Raw genomic sequence first — 24,304 nt, 5'->3', positions numbered from 1 at the left:
CACTGAGTGCTACGCCGCCTGTACAGATGGCTTTGGAAGAAACATAAGATGTTTAGATGAAATCATTATTTAGTGATTTTTTTTTTCTGTGGTGATCAGCTGTCATATTTATAAAATGTTGGTTTTTTTAAATTAGAAGATAGATGGCAATATACACTTACCTGTTAATCTGCTGGTTAACACAAAAATCTGATCAGCCAGTTTCATGGCAGCACTGCATTCAGACTGGATCCTGCTGAAGTTCAAACTGAGCATCAGGATGGGGAATAAAGGTGAGTTATGTGACTTTGAACTGGTTTACAGAGACTCGTCTGATAAGAAAGATATCCAGTGAGTGGCAGCTCTCTGGATGAAAATGCCTTGATGATGTCAGAGGAGACAGAGTTAATAGGAAGGCAACAAGTAACTGTGCTCATCTGCATACTTTGGTTGTAACGACACGGGAACTTTGAAGCATATGGACTACAGGAGACCACACCAGGTGACACTCATCAGCTAAGAACAGGACACTGAGGCTACAGTTCGCATTGGGATCACCAAAATTACATAATAAACTGGAAAATGTTGCCTGGTCTTATTAGTACTGATTCTTCAGCAACATTCAGTTCAATTTTATTCATACTGCCCCAAATTACAACAACAGTCACCTCGAGGCCCTTTATATGAAAAGGTAGACCCTACAATAATACAACAGAGAAAAACCCAACAATCATATGACTCCCTATGAGCAAACACTGGTGTAAGTGGAAAGGAAAAACTCCCTTTTAACAGGAAGAAGCCTTTAGCAGAACCAGGCTCGGGGAGGGGCGGCCACCTGCTGCAACCGGTTGGGGTGAGCAGAGGAAGACGGAACAAAAGATGTGCTATGAAAGGGAACCAGAGATTAAAAAGTAATGATTCAATGCAGAGAAGTCTATTATCACATGAGTGAGTGACTGATTCAAAGCAGCGCAGTACCTAACTATGAGTTCGTGGTTATTGATTTAAAAAAAAAAAGAAAGACCTCAGAACTTCATCCATATGACTGACTTTTTAATTTCATTAAAGAATTTTTACATTTAACAAAAAATAAAAATGATGACAGAATGTATGTAAACATGTTCAAGTGGTTTATTTACAAAAATGGCACATGGAAGTGACCAAACGCAACCATCGTCATAACTGGGTGCATGGGAGGGGGACATACATGATGCCTATCTATGTTACAAAAATATTGACCTATTTACTATCTTACAGTATCTACAACACATTTATCACTTAGACATTCCTCATCTTAACTTGTTCCATATTATCAAGATTGTCTTCAATGTGCAACATAATCACTTTTGACACTTTTCGTCACACTTCAAACTTTACAACTTTACACACAAAAGCTTCATAACACCAGCTGCTAAATGAGCGGTACAGTTTTTTTGTTTGTTTGTTTGCTTGTTCTCTTACACATGAAGATGCAAGACATTCTCGATGCAGAGCAGAGGCTCATTTTGATTCACTGCGCTCTGCAGTAATAGGTCGACATTTGAACTTCATATGATTTTTACCTTCGGGGTCAACGAATTCACAGTCTCTGCTTTTGTTTGTATGTAAGCACATGTTCTGGTAGATGGAGGGCTCTGAAGTGGGCAGAGTGGCCACACTGGTTGTCTGGGTGTATGTAGTGGTGGTTGCGGTGTTTTTTTTGTGTTTGATGGGGGTGAACTAGTGAGAAATCCGAGACAGGATCCGGCCACGGCTGTTGTCGAGTCCAGGGTGGTTCAAGGGTGGAACACAAGCCAAAGAAATCTATGTCATCCTGGAAAGAGAGCAGGAAGAGGAATGCAGACACGCAGTGATTAGTAACGTATCTACCCTCGCCCAGCCAAGAACTTGACTTAAAACAGGACAGTCTTGTCTACATCAAAGAACTTTATTTACCAGCTGCTCCTCATGGACACAGAGTCGCGTCCAAGGCTATAAAAAGGCAAGCCGTGAGTTTGAGAGCAGTTGATGAACAGCTTCTAACTCTCAGCAGGGATTATGGGATTTATTTCATACCGAGCCTGTGTTTTAAATCATGGGAGAGGCCATGTGATTTTTTTTCTTTGCACAAGCAAGTGAGTTAATACACCAATAAAACATGAAGAATTTAATTTTTTTTAACCAATTAAAAAAAAATCTATCAGTGTTTCTGGTTTTCTTCTCTGAAAGATGAATTGAGCTAATATTGCCTCACCTTCCTGAGTCGATACATCTGTCACAGCTTCACTGCAGCTCCGTGAGCTCCTCTCAGGGGATTTGTCCCTCAACCCGCACCTTTCCCCCTCATCCTCCTCTTCTCCCACCACCCCAGGTCCTTCTGCAGGTTCATCAAAATACTCAGCCCTACAGACGGCCTCGGGATGTCCTTCCAGCTCCTCGTCCATGTTTGCATTTCTGGGAAGCATAATTAAGAAAATTGTAGTTAATATCATCCCAAATCTGTCTGCAGCCACACCCTGTGGCTTCTGCGTGCTGTCAGCACTTCAAAGGTGTCATTTAAATTGTATCTGCAACACCTCGTTGAAACACTTGAAAATAGAACGTTGGGCCTGAGGCGGTAAAGCAGAAGGGTACCAGTTTTGCAGCTGACTAGCCTACTCTGAAGCTCCACCCACCTGATTATCAGACATTCTGTTTGCAAGGGGCAACCAATCAGTAGAAAGGTTAAAGAGAGAGTAGCTAAAAGACTTGTTTTGAACTGTGAATCATGCACATTTAGTCTGGTAGAGAATAAAGAATAAAAATGCAGAGCTGGACATGAGCTTTAATGTTGAATTTAGCTATTAGCCACTCAGCAGAGCCAAGTAGTGCAAACACTGCTGGTTTCTTAGTCATTTCTGTCTGTGCTGACAAATGTTTGGATAAAGGTGTTAACCAAACCAAGCATGTTATCATAAGCTTTAATCTAATGCAAGTAATATGGAGTTACTCAGCAGCAGCATCTTAACCTCAGCTAGTTGCTCTTTGTGCTGTAAAAAAAAACCCCAAAAAACTCTCTTAAAATATCAGTTGTATTTTTTTATCCTCACCCTTCACTGAGACTCATCTGGGACTGGAAAGGACTGTTACCCTGGCTGCGGCCCAGACTGCAGCTCTCATCGCAGCACAGAGACGGGATTAGATGGACGGGACCTGAACAGCACACACAGGGACACAACTTTACACAAACAGAAATTCACCCAGCGTTTGTAGTCATTGTCTGTCGATTTTAGTGCAAAATCCCTTTGATGTGAACCGCAGCCTACCACAGGTGTGTCCGGGGCTCAGGTGACACTGGCAGCAAGGTCTCTGTGGAAAGTCATGGAGCCAGCGGGCGTCCAGGCAGGAGAGCTCTGCTCCGCGGTAGGGACAGTCCTGAGACCTCAGAGAAGCTGCTGAGGAAACACACAGAGATGACAGATTAAGTAATGACTGTGAAACTTTTATAACAGCATTATTACCTCGATTGAGAACTACCAAATAAAAGGTGGGACTTTTAAGACTAATTATAGAAACCAGTGTGGTACAACTTTGCTCGTATTATGACTTCTGTCAGGTGAAATCCTTCCAGCTCCAACCGAAGTGTTTATCTACTAAATTTACATGCTCTCTTATGCGTTGGGAAATGCCTTACAACCCTCGGGTCCATAAGACCAATTAAAATTCCTTTGTATAATTTAAAAAAACAACTGTTAGCATTTCGCTGGAGTGAAGGGCGGGGTGCGTGTTTCTACTGGCTGAAACTACTGATGAAATAATTAACTCACTTTACATCACACAAGTATGAAAAACCAAAAAAACAATACACAACTGGTACCTCCTTGGTAACTTCTACCGCACTCTTTGTTTGGAGCAAGCACAGCAAGGGAAACGTGATGTCATTAATTCTTTGCCTGGGGACGTTTCACATATTGAGGCATTTTTGGACTCAAGAATGCCGCAAATATGCAACATCAGGGTTTGATAAAGCTCAACACTGCACCCTATTCTTAGAGCTAAAAGGAGCAATGGCATGTTCATACAGCTGCCTTATTTACAGCTATGGAGTCCCTTCATATGCAGAATATTTCTTTGTTCTTTTTCCAGGTTGGATTGCATACATCTTTAATGACTTTCAAGACCAGGAATTGGGTGCACAAGTTTGAATTTAAATCCATTCAAATGAGTTGCTTTCCTGGTACCTACCTGGCTTTTACCATAGTTCACAGCTTAATGTTCGCCTGCTTTATCCCAAAACCAGTTCTGATGTGCGTTTGGAATCGTTGTCCTGTTCAAACACCCAGCTGTGCCCAAGTTTTAAATGTTTAGCTGTTTATTTGAGGTAAAGCTGAAGCTACCACTATTATGCTTGACAGTTTATACAGTGTTCTTAAGTTTGAAACCCTCACCTTTACTCTTCTAAACATATCTCTCGTCATTGTGGCCAAACAGCTCAATCTTTGTCTCATCTGACAATAAAACCTTTCCCTAGAAGACTTGTCCATGTGGGCAGCTGCAAACTTCAGAAGAGCATGAGGATCTACTCGTACAGTTATTTGAACTGATGATCTTAAAACCTGCAGTTGTTTAGAAATACCTCAAAGAGACCTTCCCTACTTGTCTAAATCTTAGATCTTCACCGAGTTCCTTGGACTTTCCCATTGTTCTGAATATTGGTCAATCCACTGAGTGCTATCAAGCAAATCCTTTTTATGCTGGCAAAAAGAAACTACCAAAAATCCAAAATAATTTCAAACTTGTGCATCCAAGTCCTGTTTTTTTAAATCATTAAAGATGTATGCTGTGCAACTGGAAAAAGAACAGTGCAAAATAACCATAAATAGCCAAAAATAACCACGACATTCATGCCCAAAAAGGGTGTGTAAACCTCTGATTACGTTGTGTAAGGACTACAGACTCCAGCTTCCACATAGCTGCCCTCTCGGCACGTCTTAAAGCACACGTTTGAGATAACTTATCGCCATCTTATCTACACTGTTTGATGTTGTATAACTAAATACGTTTTGGAACACTGATGAGCTTTCCTTTGTTTTTGGAAAGCTTGACTAGAGTACATATCGAACTAGAAATTTTACTGTGCCATGAAAGTTCAGCACCTGATGCGGGCGTTCAAAGTCCAATGCTTGCTGTGTTGTCAACAGTGTTGGTCAAGTTACTTGAAAAAAGTAATCAGTAACTAATTACTGATTACTTCCCCAAAAAAGTAATCCCGTTACTTTACTGATTACTTATTTTCAAAAGTAATTAATTACTTAGTTACTTAGTTACTTTTTAAAAACACGATTTACAACCTGAATAGGTGATAAAGCGATAGATCTTTCAGCCCAATTCTACTTTTTCTGCATAATCCATCATACAAAATGTAATCAAATGGAAAAGTATCTTTTTTTTAACTTGTTTTATCAGTTTTAATCTTTTAACTTTATGCATCAAGCAAAAATTTAATTATATGCAACATTCTCTGACTTGAATAAATTAGTTTAACATTTAAACCTATTTTCTGCACATTCCAGCACATAAAATAAAATATTTTTTGTGTTTACACTCAGTTTTTCAAATAGATGCAAGTAAAACACAGCAGAAAATAAATAAAGTCAAAGACTCAGCTGTCCTTTTGCTCTATTTTCACCTGTAAAGCAGGACTGGGGTAGGCGGAGGTTTACCCTGGTGCAGGTGTGCCACGGTCAGTGGAAGAATCCGCGAGTTTCTCTGTGAGTTTCCCATTACGTCATTGCGCACTCGGTGCTTGTTTGGAAGTTTAGGGGTTTTTTTTCGCTGTAAAAAGAAGTTTTCTTCCCATGCACAACGGTCACTAATGTTTTTGTCACTTTTTATGGAATCAAACTCAAAGTTAAGCTCAGTACTTCCACGCTTTAAACGCTGCACGCTCATACTCTCTCCCACAATCGATATATGATCCATTGTTGATCTGCACACAGCTGTTGTCACTAACGGCGCACTCGCTTACATCACTGTCATGAGACATTCTCGCAAAAAAATCACGGTTTTAGTAACGCAGTAACGCAGCGTTCCTACGGGAAAGTAACGGTAATCTAATTACCGTTTTTGCAATAGTAATCCCTTACTTTACTTGTTATTTGAAAAAAGTAATCAGATTACAGTAACGCGTTACAAGTAACGCGTTACTGCCCATCTCTGGTTGTCAAGGTGCATGAAAACGTTCTTGCACTAAAACTTTAATCTTACTTTACACATCTGCCACAACCACGCTCATTAAGTTCCAGCTCTTATTCCGATGGTTCTTTTGGACACAAGAAAATGTGAAACATGCGGCTTCAGAGCATCGGGACTCACCGCTGGGCTTCTTCTCCAGCAGCTGCCTCTTGCAGTAGATGACACACAGAACGAGCAGGGCCAGCAGCACTGTAGCAAGAGCGCTGCAGATGACCGCAGCCAGAGCCATGTCCCGTGGACTGGTCACTACCGAGGGCAGCGGCACCAGATTCACACGCCCGCTGCCTGCCGAGGAAATAGAAAGGAGACAAATGTGAAGTACAGTTTACCAGCAAGGTATCAGACACAAAAAAGGGTTAAAACAACGACAGAAAAAATGAGGATAATACCTTTTTCTTAAAAGAGTTCTCAGCCTATCAACTTCTATTTGCCTCAAGTCAGTAATCTCCATGCTAATGAAAAAAGTAGAGTTCAAAGAGAAAAGACTCCATGTTAAATTCTTTCATCTGCCTCTGCCTCATACTCTGCAGAAGATGATTTACAGTCGTTTCCCCCCCTCTACCCTCAGGCTGCCCTAACAGCTTTTAAATCAAGAGGCGGATATACTGGTCACATAGGAGTGTGTATGTGGCAGAGGGAAAGCTTAATGTTGTGTCACTGAGTGTGTGAGCGTGGCATTACAGTCCTCCTTCCTGAGGGGAAATGTGATGTCAGTGTGTGTACCCACCTTCGTGACCTTTAACACAAAGACAAAAACTCATATGGATAGGGGAGGCTTACAAAGAATGCAGCTCAAGTTCCCACACATGCAGAACATCAGCGTATAATGTGGATTAATGCTGTTTGGGGAAAAAAATGGCTCCTGCTATGTATAATTATCCTTCTCAACACCCCACAGATATAGATAAAATATAGGCTCCAAATGTAAACTAAGAGCAGCTAGACTGAAAACTTCTATGTGTTTTCTAACGCTGTTTAAAGCTGCTTTATGTGGTATTTTTGGCCACTTTGTGCAAACATGGAAGCAAACAATAGACAGAGCTGTAGCATTAGCATACACTTAACAGTAACGTGTCAGTTTTGAAGCTTTTTATTTTGCCCTTTTGCCGACTCCCAAGCAAAAATGTCTGTCTGCTTACCTGCTGAGTGTCCCTGTATTTTCTCAACTAGTTGCTAGTTGAGAAAATATAGGTCGACCACCAAAGCAGGAAAGTAAAGTCATTGCTAACTTTCTGGCTAATGCTAAGTGAATGACCAGACAATGTTGATCCTTGACCAACATTATTCTGATGATGTAGGAACAACACCAACACTGGGATATTAGATCTTACATGTGAAACAAGCCATTTGAGCTCCATTTTTTCTCTCTGTGAGCCACATTCCTCCTGATTGGCTGCCGCAAATAAACAATAATTTGAACAGGGAGGTGGGTGGGGCTGCTGTGCCAGAAATGACCAAATTAGGCATTTCAACACTCTGACATCATACAGAGCAAAGAGTAGAAAAAACTGTCAAAAACCAAGCGTGAAGAGGAGTCTGAAGCTTTTTTTTGCAACTTTCTGAAATTATTTGAAACTTTAGCCTTATTAGCAGATAAAAATATGTCGGCTTTAGGATTTATACTTTGATAGAGAAACAAACAAACAACCAAAAATTGCAAAACAAACTTAAAATTTGGTTTTAAATGTTGAACTCTTATGTGTGTTATTTATCCCAAATGTTAATCACACAAGGTTGCCGAGGATATTTGATTTGGCAGATTTTTAAACGCAGTAGTTTTTAAACTGATTTGCAACTCATAATAAAAACAAGTTTGCTGCACCTTTTCTTTCTAAACGCTGTTTTGTTTTGTTTTTTTAAGGTTAGGCAACATTTTTTCTTAACCCATGTAAATTTACCAGGGTTATAAAACTAAGCACGTCTGCAGCAGCACGTTCTCAATCCTCTCCAGATTTTAATCACAGCAATACACAGAAACAGTGTGGCACAGACATCCTGGGTGATGAGATATCAGGAGACAGGGTAACATGTGTAGCATGTAAGCTGCACGTCTCCACATTAGTCTGCAGCTTTAAGAAGAGGTGAACAAAAAAACAAAAGCAGTGTGATTGGAATAAACTTATCTCTGAGACCACGTGCAACAAGCTTAGCATTACTGTGTCTGATCATCACGGATGCAAAGCAGACTGAGAAGTATGGCAAATATAATGAATGACATTTGTTTGAGAAAACTTTGCTGTTTGCTTTCAGTATATTAATCATAAAGACAGCTGGTTTGAGCCTTTTCACTTCCAAGAGCTCTTTGTTATGCAATGTAAACATTTAACTTTGTGGAGGTTTTTTTTTTCTTTCTTTAATGCAGACAGATAGGGGATAGGGGTATTTTAACATTCCTTTAAAAAAAAGGGGGGGGGGGGGAGACCAACTAAAATAATAATAATAACCAAGCGGAGTTACAATACTCAGTTTGACCGAGGGGGCAGAGTAAAGGATACGTTTGAGATAAGCACAGAAAAGAACATAATGTCAGAAACATGACTCATTGCTTGTTATTAAAAAATCTAAAATGCACTTTATTTAGGGGATTTTGTGCCTAAAGACTTTGTGTGAAGTGAAGCATTCAATCCTGCTCCGGCATCAATAAACACTAAATGACAGCGGAGACAAATGGGATAACACATCCCAGTAAAAATTTACACACTTGACTATTTACATTATATTCTATGTTTAGTGATTTTTTTGTTTGTTTGTTTAAATATGCAACTGAGGCACTATTAATGTAATTTCTCATTTGCAGACTTTTACAAAATAGACATTTGAACAGTGGTTACAGCTGGATTCAAAGTTCATGTTACCTGATGGATTCAAAGGTTTTCATCGAAAGGGTATTTGGTAGAAAATAGTTTTTTACCTGGAAAAAAAGTGTAAATACATGTACAGCTTCAAAGTGCCTATTAGTATTTTTTTTTTTCATAATCTAATCATTATTGCCATTAAAGCACCCAGCTGATTACTTACAGTAAGACCATTTGTTTATATCTGGCCAGTTTTCTAAAATAGTGGTTTTAATATGCAAATAAGGAGCCAGACTTTGAATGTGATGTCAAACAATAGTTCTTCGGGCTTTCTGAAGTTTTTCTTTGGACATTGGCTGCTTTTTCAGTTACGTTTACTCATGTTCAGTCCACTCCTTGTACCTGACCATTTTCAGAGGCTTGTTTTATTTCTGTTTGTTAAGCCACCTAATGCTGACCTGTCAATTTTTCAAGCACCTAATTCAAGGCATGAACCAGCCTTGTGCCCATACATAACAAACAACTTGGCAAAGAACATTACTTGTTACTGCTGACCTGTGGCAAAAAAACCAATTTGTTCCAGTATCTTTAGCTGAATCTGTGAAAAATGCGAATGACAGCACAGATTGAGGGACAAACGGAAATCTACAGCAGATCAAAAAGCCGTAACGTTAAGAAATACGAAAAAAAAAAAAAGGCCTCACGCAGGACCTGAGTGATACATCTGTCACTTCAGTTGATCATCTACTGTTCACTGAAGCTTTATCAGAAATGGCCCCATTGGCCGTCAAGAAATGGTTTGGGACTACATTTCAGCCCTCAGATTTTAATCTACCATGCAGTACCAATTAGAAAAAACCTGATTGACAACAGCTTCACTTTTTCAATATGGCAATGATCCTAAACACACTGCAAACACCTTCTTCCCCAAATTTCCTATGAAAATATAAAGAAATGAGGGGTAGCTCAAAACTTTTGCACAGTACTGTATGCCATTGGTAAAATATATATTCCTCACCCCACACTGACACTGACACGCTGAAATATCAGCATGTTTGTGTTTTGTGAGAGTTATGCCAATAATCTCTCTGTACTGTATCTGACGTCTGACCGTTATGTTTAAACTCTGCCTTCATTGTCATGGTCAAATTCAGCTCATCCGAAGCGAGCATCACAAGCCAGCCTGTTATCGGAGACGCAGCAGCTGCAGCAAACACAGACCAACACTGGTCCATTGAAGAGAGCTCACCTGCTGATATTATCTGCATACAAACCAGACCAATAAACCACAGCCTTTCATAGCCTGCTGACTTTATGGAATGCCACAAAGTTCAAATAAAAGAAGCACTTCTTTACACCTCTGAAGGCTCTTTGACCGTCTATAAACACTATTTTAAGAGCTTCTTTAGTAGAGCTGAACAAAAGTTTTGGAGTATTTAATTGGGAGCTGTCAAAACGCCTGAATGCTTTTATAATGGAGCTCTATCAGAGTCTAAACATGTTATGTGGTATAAAATTTAAGGTAGAGAAATATGCTAATGACATATATCTATAAGCTCTGTTTTTTTCTCTAACATTATGAATTTCTAAATAGGACTGCCATCACAATGGATGTCACTCCTGTCAGCTTAGAACAGAAAACTGAGGCTACATGCAATGAGACTCATCAGACAGGGTGGCATTTTCCCAATTTCTGCTGCAACATTCAGATGGTAGGGTCAGAATCTGGAGTAAACAACATGGAAGCATCCATCCACTCTCCCTTGAATTGACAGATCAGGCTGCTGGTGGTGTAATTGTTCAGGGATATTTCCTTGACATACTTAAGTACTAGCTGAGCATTGCTTAAACACCACAGCCTACCTGCTGACCATGTCTGTCCCCTTAGCTTCACCACAAAGCTCTCAAACTGGTTTCTTGAACATGACACTGAGTTCACTGTACTCAGATGTCCTCCACAGTCACCAGATCTCAATCTAATACAGCACCTTTGTGATGTGTCTAATGGGAGATTCCCATCATGGATGTGCAGCTCAGAAATCTGCAGCAACTGTGTGACGCTGTCACATCAACATGGATCAAAATCTGTTTCCTGCACCTTGTTGAATCTGTGCCACAAAGGCTTATGGCTGTTCTGAAGGCAAAAGAGGGACCAGCCTGTTATTAGCAAGCTGTACCTTTTAAAGTGGCAAGTGAGTGTGTGTAGTAGCACTATCAGGAAGTAGTAATATTAGCACAGTTTTTCCAACCTGCCTCAAATATACCTAATAATATAACTGTGGTTTATAGCTGACGGCACGGTTTCTCTGTTCTCGGAACAAAAATAAGGATCAAATTCCCGTCTGACTCGCTCTAAATCCTTTCTGACACTGTAATAAATGTGATACCGGGACAAGCCACAAAGAGCAGGTAGCATTCCTTCAACAAGTGTGTGTATGTGTGCGCACGTGCACACCACCCGTGTGTTATTTAGTCTCTGAGATCTACCGTGACAGTGAAGAACTTCAGCAGATGAAACGCATTAAAGAGGCTGAAGGGAATCCATAAAACACAACCTCATTTTTAACTCAGCTCCAAGAAGCCACTGGGGGAGGTGGGGGTGGGGGGCATAAAAGAAAAAGGGAGGAGAAGAAAGGAGGGGTTTGAGATTTACAGTCCACCACAGACGGCAGCATACCTCCCCTGCACAGCTGCACCTTTACCCCCACCACCACCACCAGCCCCCGGGCCCAGTGTGGCCTATTAGAATGATCTGCCCTTTAAGTTTTCACCACCCTGCTCAAGATAACACTGGAGGCAGAGGTGGAGGGAGGGAAGGGGGGCAAGATTTTCAAACATTTGGAAATGTTCCACTGAGAGTCTCTGTAGGAGCTAACTACCAGCTATGTTGTCAGACACAATGGCCATTTTGTTTCACGGGGGCTGCACTATTATCAAAACGGGGAGCTGCGCAGATGGACGAACGTGCAGACGGGGAGGGGGGCTGCCCCAAGGCCAGCGCTCATTACACGCGCTACACCGACAGAGATACAAAGATGAAAAACCCAACTGGGAGCAGACGATCCGATGAAGCAACTCTTCTTTACACCTGGGGCTCGTGCGCAAAGTTTAAAAAAGTTTTTTTCCTTTTTAAGAGTTTTCCCAGAGCTGTGCTCATTTATTTGACACAGGGGTGTTAACTCTGGCTTGAACAGCCCCGATGTTCTTGTTGCCAAAAAAAAAGCCTTGTTGGAAACAGCTGCCGTATCCTCCGCCATCAGGAAGTCACACTCAATTACCAAAAGGTATAAGTTCACTCGCCTGTTGGGTTTATGTGGAAACGTGAAATCATAAGGTTGCACTTAACTACTTACAAAGGCCAGAAGAAAGAAGTTAATTGGATCTGCAGCCTACATGAATGCAAACCCACAATGCTTTGTGAATGCATCGGAGCACACCTCCTTGTTTTTTGGGGTTTTTTTGCATAATGGAAATAAATTATGCTGCTCGAAGCGGCACACTCCTGCAGACATGTTTACTTTGGTGCTGGGACAAAGACAAAGAACATTAGGGTCGTTTGTAGGAACGCCGTTGGGTTTTTGTTTAAGGAAGTTTGCGCATTTAATCCAAACAGATTTTTTTTTAAATGAGTGACATGCTCTGAACTAATATAATCCACTGTTGGCAAATCCACTATTATGCTACTCAGCTTTTCAACTGCTCAGCTTGTAAATCCAAGCATTTATTTGCACATATAGCGTAGCTGGCAGGCTGGTGAATGAAATATGGCTGCGGTGCTGGTTACTCCACTACCGTGTGCTGGCATGTGCATGCCCGGCACTTTTTTTTTTGGTTCCAGCAGCAGTTTGGCAAGGAGTTCAAAGGTTTGTCATGGAGGGTGATGTTTGCTTTTGGACTATTGTATCCCTGTTGTTTCATGTTAAAACATCGTCTATTGTGAGTTAGGAATGAATGGGGTGTGTTCATGAGAACAGTGGACAAAATCTCCCACTCGTGTTAGTCCAACTGTTAGAGGAGGTCAGAGAAAGCAAAGGTGCTTACAGTTGGGCTCATAAGGAGGTGGAGGGTCTCCACAAGGTATGCACTCCATGTCCTGGAAACCACTTAGTTTTGTCTTCCTGTAATATCTGTGCAAGACACAAAATCACATGTTTGTTAACCAAAACAGATGCCATTAAGGTGTAGGTTTTCGTAAAACTGACCAGCAAGATGCGTCCTCTCACCCTGGCAGGCAGTCGCCACACACGGCGTTGCTCGTGGTGGAGCAGTTGCCCTTCTGGAAGCGGTTGATGAGTCCACAGTCCAGGCAGGGTTTGCACTTCTGCAGGCTCCGGTCCTCTTTGAAGCGACTGCTCCGACAGGGCACACACCGGGCATCCTCTCCATAACCAAAGCCACATTCCTGGAAGGATTAATGGGAGAAATACACCGGCTAAGAGGTGGGGTTGTTGGTTTGGGGTGATGTGCAGCTGGTGAAAAGAGGGCTTGAATGCGGACTACCGGGGGTCTGGAATTAAAGAACGATCTTGGCTCGCAGGATCAGAAGAGAACAGTGGCCTGCCTCTTTTGAGAGTCCATCTTACACTGGCAATAAGCTCCCTGACTCTGTCAGTATGAATGAGTAGCCTTCCGCTGCAAGACCCAGAAAGGCCATGCATTTGAATAATAAAGGCTGGAGGGGACACCCACTGTTGTATTATTGCAGGTTTATTGCTGCGTTTGTGTGGGACTCCCACTCCAAGCAGACTCAGTGAGTGTCCCGTTGATTGAGAGGCCAGCAAAGCAAAGGAAACGCTTCAGGAAGGGGGCAAGGATTATGGAGAGGTATATGGAGAAAACAAGATGAATACTCTTTTTGTGTTCAGCAATTCAAAGTGCACATAAAAAGCACAGCTTCCTTCAACTGTGTGAATGATCTAATGCCTCAAAAAACCCTTCATTATCACCTGAACGAAGCAAAAATAAGGATAATGTAAATTAAAAAATATGATTTCATTATTTTATTGGTTGTGTGGAATTGAATGTGTATATTTTTTTTTGCTTGTGTGAGTTTTTTAAGACTTTCCCAGTCTTTATATCAGCTGGCAAAGTAGAAACACAAAAGTCTTCAACATTTTAAAGCAACATTATAAAGTTTTCCTAAGGAGAAGCCAAAACTGTTTCAGTTCTTTCCCCTGTCTGTTTTTCTCCCTCTTTGTGTCACATCTCTAAAAATGACTCTGCGAGACCTCAGTGACAAACTGACATTTCCATGACAGCTGACGTTACCCCGAGGGAATGACATCATACATCGATCATTCATTATCAGCTCCACAGCAGCTGCCCTCCTGTTATCCAGCATTACCACACTGAAATCTAAATCCAGGAAGATACACAGGGAGCGGTGTGGTGGGGTGCTCGTATATCACTAAAGTGAAGGTCAGCTTCAAACAGGGCTTCTCCCTTCTCTTCTCTCTTCACCCGTGTCCTGTTTCACCGGCCGGGCGTGCGTTCCTGTTGGAATGTGGGATGAAGGTTTAGATATGATTGGCGGGAGGGGGGATTGGCGAAGCATGCTGGCAAGAAATAAAAATGGAGGCTGGAGTCTAAGATGTGATCTTGTGACGGCACCACAGAGTCAGGACAGAAGATGAGGAATTTAGTGCTTCCAGCCAAACACATGTGAGCCTGACACTGAACCCCTGGGCAAGGCCTGGCCCGAGGTGGACCCATAAGGCTGGACTTCTGCAGCTGTTGCTGTGAACTCGCCATATAAGGCCTTACCCCTCTAGTCGTGCAGACCAGAAGAACCCAGGGAGGGGAGTGGATGTGGATGACCGATGAGTGATAAAGAGGGGGGAAAGTCAGGATAAAGATTTGGCTGCCCACAATTGCACACCATGAGAGAGAGAGACTCTTGAATCTGATCTTTAAGAACGCACGGCCAAGCCCGCTCGCGCAGTGGTTCTGTGACCCACTTCTTCATGAAGGAGGGGGCCCCGGGATGATTCGTCCTCGCTCAGCCCGGCACTGGCACGAGCTCTGTCCATGGGGCACCGCATGGCAGGAAAGGCTGATGCTACGAAAGACACAAGCAGGTCAGAGCACTGAAACAAAAGGAAAATGGAGCCAGTTCCTGCCCCTCTGATCAAGGAGCCGTCCCTTTCTTCTTTTATCCCCGCTAACAAAGCTCAACAAAGACCCAACTGAGACGTGTTCAGCAGCTAAAGGAAAGCCTGCACTCTGCTGCGGAAATCTGTGATGACGGGAGTTATTATATACGCAAAAAGGGCAATGTAACAAACAGTCTGTTAAAACATTTTTGAGGGCATCAAGGCGATCATCTGTGGAGAAAACTATTTGAACTGTAGTGTGCAAAAAGACGGGAAAAAAACCCAACTAAAGCAAATAAACCTCAAAGTGTGGCTGCTCCCATAGTTTTGCATGAAGTTCTCTCGTGCGCTTTTCACCTGAAAACACGTAGAAAAACTGATGCTTAACATCCCGTTTCCCTGCCCTATCTCCTGATCTACTTTGGGCGAGACTGCCAAGCACAACACAGCACTGTAGTGTGGGGAGAGAAGGCGGTGGTGCTGGGGGTGTGCTGGCTGGGACCTGAAGCAAGTTCAGACGCACAGATATTTCTGAGATTAAGAGGGAATCACAAGGGGGGCGGGGAGGCTCTGCCAGTCATCTGATCTGGGGGATGAAACACGACGAAAAACAACGGCGTGCTACTTGAAAGAGGAGTTTTGTGTGGGACATAACGCGCTCTCTTTGTTTCTCTTTAAACTCTACTACAGCCTGGCTTGTTTAAACACAACGATCACTGTGATTTTGACACTTCTGCTGCCTGTTGCTCCCTCTCTTTAGCCGGTGCCACCCAGAAGTCCTTTGTCCCAGAAGTGTGGCCGGAGGAATTGCTACACTCTCCCTTACATTCTACAAGATGCTGACATGCCAAAGTTGTGTTCCTGCCTCGCTTTTTTAATGCCCCCGGCAATCTTCCAGCATGCATTGGAAGGCGATTTACGCCTTCACCTTCATGCTTGATGCAACACAGCTTAACTAAGTAACCTCCTATAATGAAACCTGAAGTGAAGTACGTCAGGGAGAACTGGTTTTAATTGATGCTCCCTCTGTATGGGTGGTTCTTTTAGCAACAGTTAGCGTGGAGGAGCTAATTGATGTTTGTCAGCCAGCCTCAGAGCAGCTTCCAGAGGCAAACTTCCAGAGCAAACTGGGCCACATTCCTCTGGGATCTCTATGGCAGCTGCACAGAGGGACTCCAAAAGTTTTTTGCTTCCTTCTCGACAGTCAGGCTAGCCTTTAAGAATACAGACAGATTGTCTGAGCTCAGATCACAAAGTTGTTTCTCTGGGAAACTTTCTCCTAGAGCAAGGCCCAGGTTTCCATTTTGAGTCGGCATCCCGCTACCTTCAGAGAAAGAATGAGGCAGCCAATTATTAACCAGGACCCCAGGGTGGCTCGCGGCATTCATGCCCGTCGACGCTGCAGGGGAACACGAGGACTACTGAAGCGTATCAGCAACCACAGAGTGCATGTCTGTGTGCACTGAGATTAAAGGCGACCCAGACTTAAATGCATGTGTGCAACAGATGTCAAGGGGGGGGGGGAGGGTGATACAGAGTTTTTCGTCCGTGCTAAAAGATGTTTTGAAGTGTAAAGTCAGTTTAGCAGATGTTTTATGTGCAGTATATTCTTCACTTTAAGAGCTTTTAATGTTTTTTTTACTGCAGCAAATCCTGCAGTCTAGAAGTTTTCACTTTTGCTTTTGACAGTTCGCTGTCAAATATACATGTTTTTATAATAATTGTGCTGCTTTTTAATCAATCAATCAATCAGTCAATCAATCAATCAATCAATCAAACAGCACAAAGACAAAAGTGTTAGAGAAATTACCCTTCAAAGAGGACCTATTTTTTTGGAGTCTACTAGAGTAGCTTTGAATGATTCATAATTCAAAATAACTCAAAACAATCAGTCATGTGGCCCCTCAGTATTCCCGTTGTATGAAATAAGCCGTTTTAGCTTGCCTTTCCCTCACCTTCCTTCTGATTGGCCGCTGCATGCAAACAGTGGGTTTTAACAGCAGGTAGGTGGGGACTTGGTGTTCAAAGAAATGAGAAACTTTGGTTTAATTATCTCAGCTTTTTTACTGTATCGTACCAGCGCACGGGGAGGGGGATATGCAAGGTTTTACTGTGTTCCACTATCATTATTAAATCAAACTCATTAATTCAGTTACTCACTTTTACATCACTGCCTACACTTGCAGAAGTAGGTAGGCACATAGCTGCTGCCAGAGAGGAAAGCCTCTGCTTACCAGCCTTAACTGACACTAAATAGGCCTGTTTGTACAAAGCGAGCGCACACACACAAACACACACACAAAAAAAACCTGTGGCTAAGGTGGTGGAAAAAACTGTATTCCCAGTCGAAAGAGCAGCAAGCTTAGGCATGGCTGCCTTCAAACAGTAAAGACAATAAGTTTGGACGAGGCGCAATGGGGGGAAAAACAATGGAAGCCATTCAGCTGCAGAAGGTCAAAAGTATGGGTGTGACTGATTAATGAAGGGTCGGTGTTCTACAAAAGCTAATAACAGCTTGGCTGTTTTTGTGCATGAAAGACAGGAAGTAATAAATAATGTCTGTTCCCTGGAAAAGATACACTTTTCTAAACAGTGATGTCCATTCTTTTCATAAACCAACAGTTTTCTCCCACAAATCCCGCCAACTTTGTTCAGCTCTGGGAAACTGACTCGGCTGACCTGTTATGGATTACAACACTCTCCATTTCTTAAATAAACCGAGGCACACACTGCTTTTTGGGAAAACGCTCTTGTGGCCAAATCAAAAAAGTTTAGAATAAATCCAACCTTTGAAAGCTCCTGTCCTGCATCACACTGCTTGCAGGGTTTGCAGTTTCCAAAGCGGTCCTTGTACTCCTGCTCTCGGCACTCTCTGGTCTGCTCTTCGGCTCTCGTGTGAATCTGAATGAGAGACAATCATTTGGAGAAAGTTAGAAGATTCCTGCATTTCATCCAGAACAGATAAAGCAGTCTGATTCCATAATCATTTATGGTGGCTGCCCTCCCTTCCCTTCAAACCCTGGGACTCCTGTTTGAAAATAAGTCTCGATCCTACAGGGAAGAGATAAGATCGAACCTGAATGAGCCCTGTGGGAAAACTGTAAAGCTTCAGCAGCAGAATAAGTCAAAAGCAACAATGCAGTGAATGCTAAGCCCAGAGACAGCGGTTGACAATCTCTTCAGCAAAGATTTTACTGATCCCACAGGTTGAGCAGTCGCCTATTTAACGCATATGCAGTGTATCTGCCGTTTTTCACTTTTGCAGAATATATACAAACTGTTTAAATAGCTGAAAGCATTTGGCTCACGTGTCATCCAGCTTCCCTTGCACACATTGCAACAGACAAGACATGCAAAGCAAAATTATCCATTTTAAGTTTGTGCAAACATTTAAAAAAAAAAAACTTACCAGAGATGAATACAGGACATGCAACGTTAGCACAAGTGAGAAGGTGTTCTGAAGCATCCTAACCATTTTGATGGGCCGCTCAGAGCTTGAAGCTGAAAGAACAAAAACAGCAATCAGACAAGTGAGTGTGCACAAGTATGTTATTATAGAGTTATAGACCCTAACAAAAAGAAAAGAAAAAAGTGCAAAGTCTATCAGGAAGAAAGGCTGGTTGGGTAAAATCATCTGAGACTAAACAACACAATGATGTGATTTGATTCTTCTCCACCCAATGCAAGCAAGCTCAGGGTTAAACTTTTAAACAGCACTGATTTGCTGAAGGTTTGTTAAATGCAAATTTGCTGGGCGGACAAACCTTACCCACCAAAAACACAAAACACTTTTATTGGGTATTTAAGTGAAAATTAGTTCACAAAGAAACCAGATATGCCAGCACGAAGGGAGGGAGGGAGGAAACCCGTTTAATATCACATAAAACCATGGAAGTTGTGCGTTTGAATATTCAGACTATAAACACCAATATAGCTCAAGCTCATTGTAAATAAGTAGCCTATAAAACTATACAGACAGTGTGTGAGTAAAGATTAAAATTCCTTTATGTGGAAAACTGTTAAGACAGCATCCACAGCTTTGCAAAAGGGACGTGTCATTCTTCTTCTTCCTTTTCAGAGTGTGTAAATAAATAAATAAATAATGAAAACTACATTTTGCAACCATAGACTGGATACTGGAGAATAAGTTCTCCAAATACGCGTGCACAGACTGAGAGTTTCAGTCGTCTCGTGCCTTTAAAGCGAGGTTTGTCCCGTCCTGTGGATACAATCAACGCTCGGTCTGTCGTTTATCTACGAGCGTCTAAAAGCGACATCAAAGCTCTTCTTACCTGCTACAAACGGTGCTACAAACGGGGCCTGCTGATTACAGAGTGTCGCTTAGAAGTCCAAAGCTGACCGGTGAGAGGTGTGGTGGGCTGTTTCCCGCACCGGTCCGCTCACCATGCCAGTGCTGCTTCTGCTGCTCCAGCCCGGCACGGCTCGACTCCGAGCCGCTGCGGATCGAGGGCAGACCGAGATCAAAGGCAGAGAGAGGAAGGGAGGGAGGGAGAGGGGTTGGCTTTCTGGATACGAAGCGCGTGTATCTGATCTGTGATCAGCCTGTCTACATCAAAGACCCGGTCTCTCTCTCTCTCTCTCTCTCACACACACACACACGCACACACCTGCACACACCTGCAGACCTACACTGCTCCACAGGCTGATCAGTAGTACCGTTTCCATTCAGCTGGTTTCCATCGAGATGTTTTACAAACCCTCTGTCTGTGCGTGCTTTATTTGATGCCTTTGCTTTGCCCTTATGTGCTGGCCCGTGTGGTCCCACGGCCCCCTCTGACCTCACACGTTAAACTAGTTTAAAGGAAAAGTTAACACAGCAGTCTAGCAGACAATAAAGAGTTGTTTAGCCTGCCAGCTTTTCTCCTTCTAACTTGGCCACATTTATTTATTTGCTAAGCCCTCATCTCTGCTGCAGATTTTATGATGTCAGCGTGCTGCTTCACCATTGGCTGAGCCTGTGCTTAATCCATCTAATAGGAAGAGCAGAGTTCAGGGGATATACAGCGACTACTGCAGTAATTCAGTGTAAATATCGGCTCTTGAATCCTCTCTCTGATGTAAGATGAAGGTGTTAACCGTGAGTTCAGAGCTTTTGACGTAGCCTGTTATTTTCTTCATTGTCCTTGTTTTTTCTCTCTCTCTCTTTTTAATACTGTTGGTTAATTTGTAAAAAGAGTGGTAACCAGAAGAAAACTGATTTTCCAAAGGCCACTCTGAAACGAAAAGTTCGTATATCCACCTGAGGTAGAAAAAAGTGAGCAGTGTGCACATTGGTGTGTGTGTCTGAACCAAGGCAAAGACACAGAGGACAAAAGTTCAGCACTGCAGTAAAAGTGGCCAATTACTGTACATGTCTGGACACGCTGTGTATCGATTCCAGGAAGCTCACTGTGTGCTTTGCAAATGTTACTTTGAATGTTATATGTAATCCAATTTCTTCACGTAGTCTATGTGGCAGGTAAATACTTTCTCTTGCAGTACTTTCCAAAAGTAAAAGTCTTTGACCTTGCAAAGGCTGAACTACGAAATAATTGCCAGAAAATTCTTCGTCTTCTTTTTTTTTTAAAATCTGGAGTGTTTATTGAACAGTCTAACAGTTTTTTTTTTTAAATATCAGTTTGCATATGTGGGTTTTAATTTGTATCAGGGAGGTTTTGTTTCGTTTTGTTTTTTAAAAAAGCATTTTTGTGCAATGTATTGCTTAAAAATGTATTGTGTAATTTTTTCAGGGTTTTCAAGAAATCAAACTGATGATGCAGAGGTCTGAAAAACTCACAAAAACTCATGTATTAAATATGATGGACTTGGTGTTATTGGGTTAAGTATTTCTCATGATGTCACACGTAGCAGTTTAAGTAGTAGTTTAATGTTAGCAGTCCCATGAAAATATTCTCATTTCTGTGATTCATGTTTTTATGGCCTGTATTCATTCGTTTCCATCAAATCTATAAATCACTGCGTGTCTGTAGCCTGAGTCCTGTAGCTGTGGGAAGACGTCACTGCAAGCCAAACCTTTCTTCCTGGAGCTTTGCTGCTGTCGCCATCTACTGGTGCAGGTGATTTAAAAATGCATGGACTTTGTGCACACTGTGTACAGTGAATATAATCAATATTCAACAATAACACTTATAGTATTATCCCAGAAAACAATTAGCCAACTCTGTTATCCTCTAATACCGTTCCCTGTGTCTGAAGGCCTCCACCATAACTTCCATCCCCAAAAGACTCATATAGAGAGCCTCAATGACTACAGACCTATAGCCCTCACATCAGTACTTATGAAGTGTTTTGAGTGAATAGCAAATAGATCTACAGAGGATGCCATCACCATCAGCCTTCACAGAGAGCTGAGCCATCTGGAGAACAGGGAGATCTACTTGAGGATGTTCTTTGTGGACTACATCTCAGCATTCAACACCATAATATCAGACGTCCTCACCACTAAACTGGCCCACCTTCAGATCCCCCTGCCACCTGCTCCTGGATCAAACAAAGACTTCCTAACCAACTGGTCTTAATCTACCACTCCTAGATTGGGGAGCGTGCTCTCCTACTGCCTGGCTGTTTGGTATGCAGAAGCCACAACTGAGAAGAGGAAGGCTACGCAGAGGGTAAAAATCATTAGCATCTCTCTGACACCCCTGGAGGCCATCACCACATCCTCCTGTCTCAGGAAAACCAGGGCCATCATAGGTGACCCCTTGCAACCTGCCCACCACCTATTTGACTCCCTGGCCTCTGGTTGGCACCTCAGGTCAATCAGATCCCACACATCCAGACTTACAAGCAGCTTCTTCCCCTGGGCCATTCAGACTGTTAACAAACACTATTCCCCAACACCCCACCCCACCACCCTTGCCCACTCATCTCACCAATCTGGTCTGATGGTCACCATCACGCAGGCCACTCACACACAGACGCTATTCAGACCAAGTCCTTTGCACTACTTCCAAGCACTTTCTTTTCCAGTGTGTGCCTTTCTCTTGTTTTGTATATATTCCTCTTGATTGTATATATATTTTTTCTGCTTGTTATTTATTCCTGCTGTCTTACCATTTATATTTTACACCTATAACTTTGTGGTTCATGTACAATGACAATAAAGTGCTATTCTATTCTAGAGACAGCTGAAGAAACTACATGAGAACTGTTGTCAGTCACATTTATGACAGGAGAGCATATGGGTGTAATGACTGTTAACCTCACATCATTTGATGGAGGTGCTGGAGAGACTAGTTTTGCCCCTCTGCAGTCTGCACACAGACAAAATCTGGGAGTGGAAGATGTTATCATGCTGCAGAGGAACACCTTTAAAAGTGCATTTAGCACTATCCAGCTGCTGCTATCGAGGGAGACTCTAAAGGAAATGTCTTTAAACATGTACATGATTTTGTGGATTACTGTTCACATGACAGACAGGTTGCAGCATATGAGACTGGGCAGTGCTCTGTCTGATATGACAATCTGCAGCACGGTAACTCCACCGGGGCTGTGTTGCCTCCATTCCTGTTTACCTTGTACACCTCAGACTTTTAACACAGTCTACAGAAGGACTCTGATGGTTCTGCAGAGGCTGGATGTATACGTAATAAATAAGACCACAGAAATGGTGATTAACTTCAAGGTGAAAAGGAGAGCTACACATCTCTCTATCCTGGGACAGGATGTTGATGTTGTTGGAGGACCACAAGTATCCAGGCTCTCATCCTCTTCTTGTATACAGAAGCTGGGATCCTTCAATGTGTGCACCAAATGTTAGCAATTTTTTCCACCAGTCAGCTCTGGTACGTTGCTGTGTTCTTATACTATAGCATTATTGCATTACACATTTATACCAAAGTCCTTCAGAAGACCAATGTAAAAACTCATAATTTTCCTTTTTATTCTGTTATTTTCTACAGAGTATTCAATTTGATGCAGTATTGATTTAGTTCAATTCACTATTTATTTATAGAGTGCCAACTCACAACAAAATTTGCCACAGGGTGCTTTATATTGTAAGGTAAAGACCTTATAATAAAAGAAATAAAACCCCAACAATCAGACGTCTCCTATGAACAATAAGATACTTGGCGACAGTGGGAAGAAAGAACTCATTTTCAACAGGAAGAAACCTCCAGCAGAACCAGGTTCAGGGAGGGGCAGCCATCTGCAGCGACCAGTTGGTTGGTGGAGTACAGGACAAAGACACACTATGAAGAGCCAGACTTTAATAATTACCAGTGATTCAATACAGTAATGATGTATTAACATATAAAAAGGTGAGTGAAGAAGAAACACTCAGTGTATTATGGGAAGCCTCCAGCAGCCTAAGCCCAGTGCAGTGTAACTAAGGGAGGATTCAGGGTCATCGAATTCATTCCTAACTATAAGCTTTATCGAAACAGGAACGTTTTAAGCCTCAATAGTAGAGTGGGTGGCTGTCTTCCGAAACCAAACTGAGAGCTGGTTTCACAGAAGAGGGGACCGAAAGCTGAAGGCTCTGGGTCCCGTTCTATTTTTAAATACCCAATAAACCACAAGTAAGCCTGCAGTCTCAGAGCAAAGTGCTCTATTAGAATAACAAGGCACAAGAGGACTTTAAGCTATGACAGGGACTCATATATTTAACATTATTTAAGATTTTGTATGTCAGGAGCATAATTTTAGATCCAATTCTGGATTTAACAGGGAGCCAATGAAGAGAAGCCAATATGGGAGAAATATGCTCTCTCTTTCTAGTCCCTGTCAGTACTCTTCCTGCGGCATTTTGGATTTCGGTTTATTAGAGTGACCTGATGATAATATATCACAGCCTAGAAGTAATAAATGCACGAACTAGCAAATGCAAGAAAGCAGTCCTACATTGTTATTTTATATTCTCACTGAAGCATCAAAAATGTGATGTGAGTAAGTGATGGCCCATCTGAAGTGGACACATTCTCTTCTTCTCGATTACATTTACCACACTTGTGTCTTTTTCTCACTCTTCTGCCACTGAGCCCCTACATTACTACTTTTAAAAATATTATTAACTGGATTGTTTGTTCTAGTCTACAACAGTTTGCACTCTGTATAATGCACAGTGTCTATTCGCCCATCCCATAATATGCTAGTGTGGTGCGCCCCATCGGACGTTTCCACAGATGCTGTCTCTTTAAGAGACCTGCGCGTTAAAACCTGCAGTATGAAACAAGTACAGAGGTGTTCACGCCTGTTAGAGAT

At 42.2% G+C, this 24,304-nt stretch overlaps 1 protein-coding gene and 1 long non-coding RNA gene across 3 annotated transcripts; one reads left to right on the top strand and one right to left on the bottom strand.

Moving 5' to 3' along the window:
- Nucleotides 1-1,017: 1,017 nt before the first annotated feature.
- Nucleotides 1,018-19,601, bottom strand: LOC120719689 (tumor necrosis factor receptor superfamily member 19-like). 2 transcript variants are annotated; one of them, XM_040009098.1, is made up of 10 exons: nucleotides 19,372-19,601; nucleotides 18,489-18,580; nucleotides 17,867-17,980; nucleotides 13,211-13,389; nucleotides 13,029-13,114; nucleotides 6,313-6,477; nucleotides 3,264-3,392; nucleotides 3,048-3,150; nucleotides 2,213-2,412; nucleotides 1,018-1,792 (listed from the first exon to the last, which is right to left on the bottom strand). In XM_040009098.1, exons 2-10 carry the CDS (start codon nucleotides 18,552-18,554, stop codon nucleotides 1,788-1,790), a joined length of 1,047 nt encoding a protein of 348 aa, XP_039865032.1. In that variant the 5' UTR covers nucleotides 18,555-18,580; nucleotides 19,372-19,601; the 3' UTR covers nucleotides 1,018-1,787. The 2 variants fall into 2 exon arrangements, with proteins under 2 accessions (XP_039865032.1, XP_039865033.1); XM_040009099.1 differs by having other exon boundaries at nucleotides 3,264-3,389.
- A 432-nt stretch (nucleotides 19,602-20,033) lies between these two features.
- On the top strand, nucleotides 20,034-22,129 carry LOC120719690. Its single transcript, XR_005692735.1, has 3 exons — nucleotides 20,034-20,177; nucleotides 20,830-21,156; nucleotides 21,296-22,129. It is a non-coding gene; the product is annotated as an uncharacterized LOC120719690 (long non-coding RNA).
- The last annotated feature ends 2,175 nt before the right edge of the window (nucleotides 22,130-24,304 follow it).

This window comes from Simochromis diagramma, unplaced genomic scaffold (assembly GCF_900408965.1).
Source record: "Simochromis diagramma unplaced genomic scaffold, fSimDia1.1 OVJJ01000344.1, whole genome shotgun sequence".
Taxonomy (NCBI): Eukaryota; Metazoa; Chordata; class Actinopteri; order Cichliformes; family Cichlidae; genus Simochromis; species Simochromis diagramma.
The sequence above is the reverse complement of the archived record's forward strand: the minus strand, read 5'-3'. Positions and strand labels throughout refer to the sequence as shown.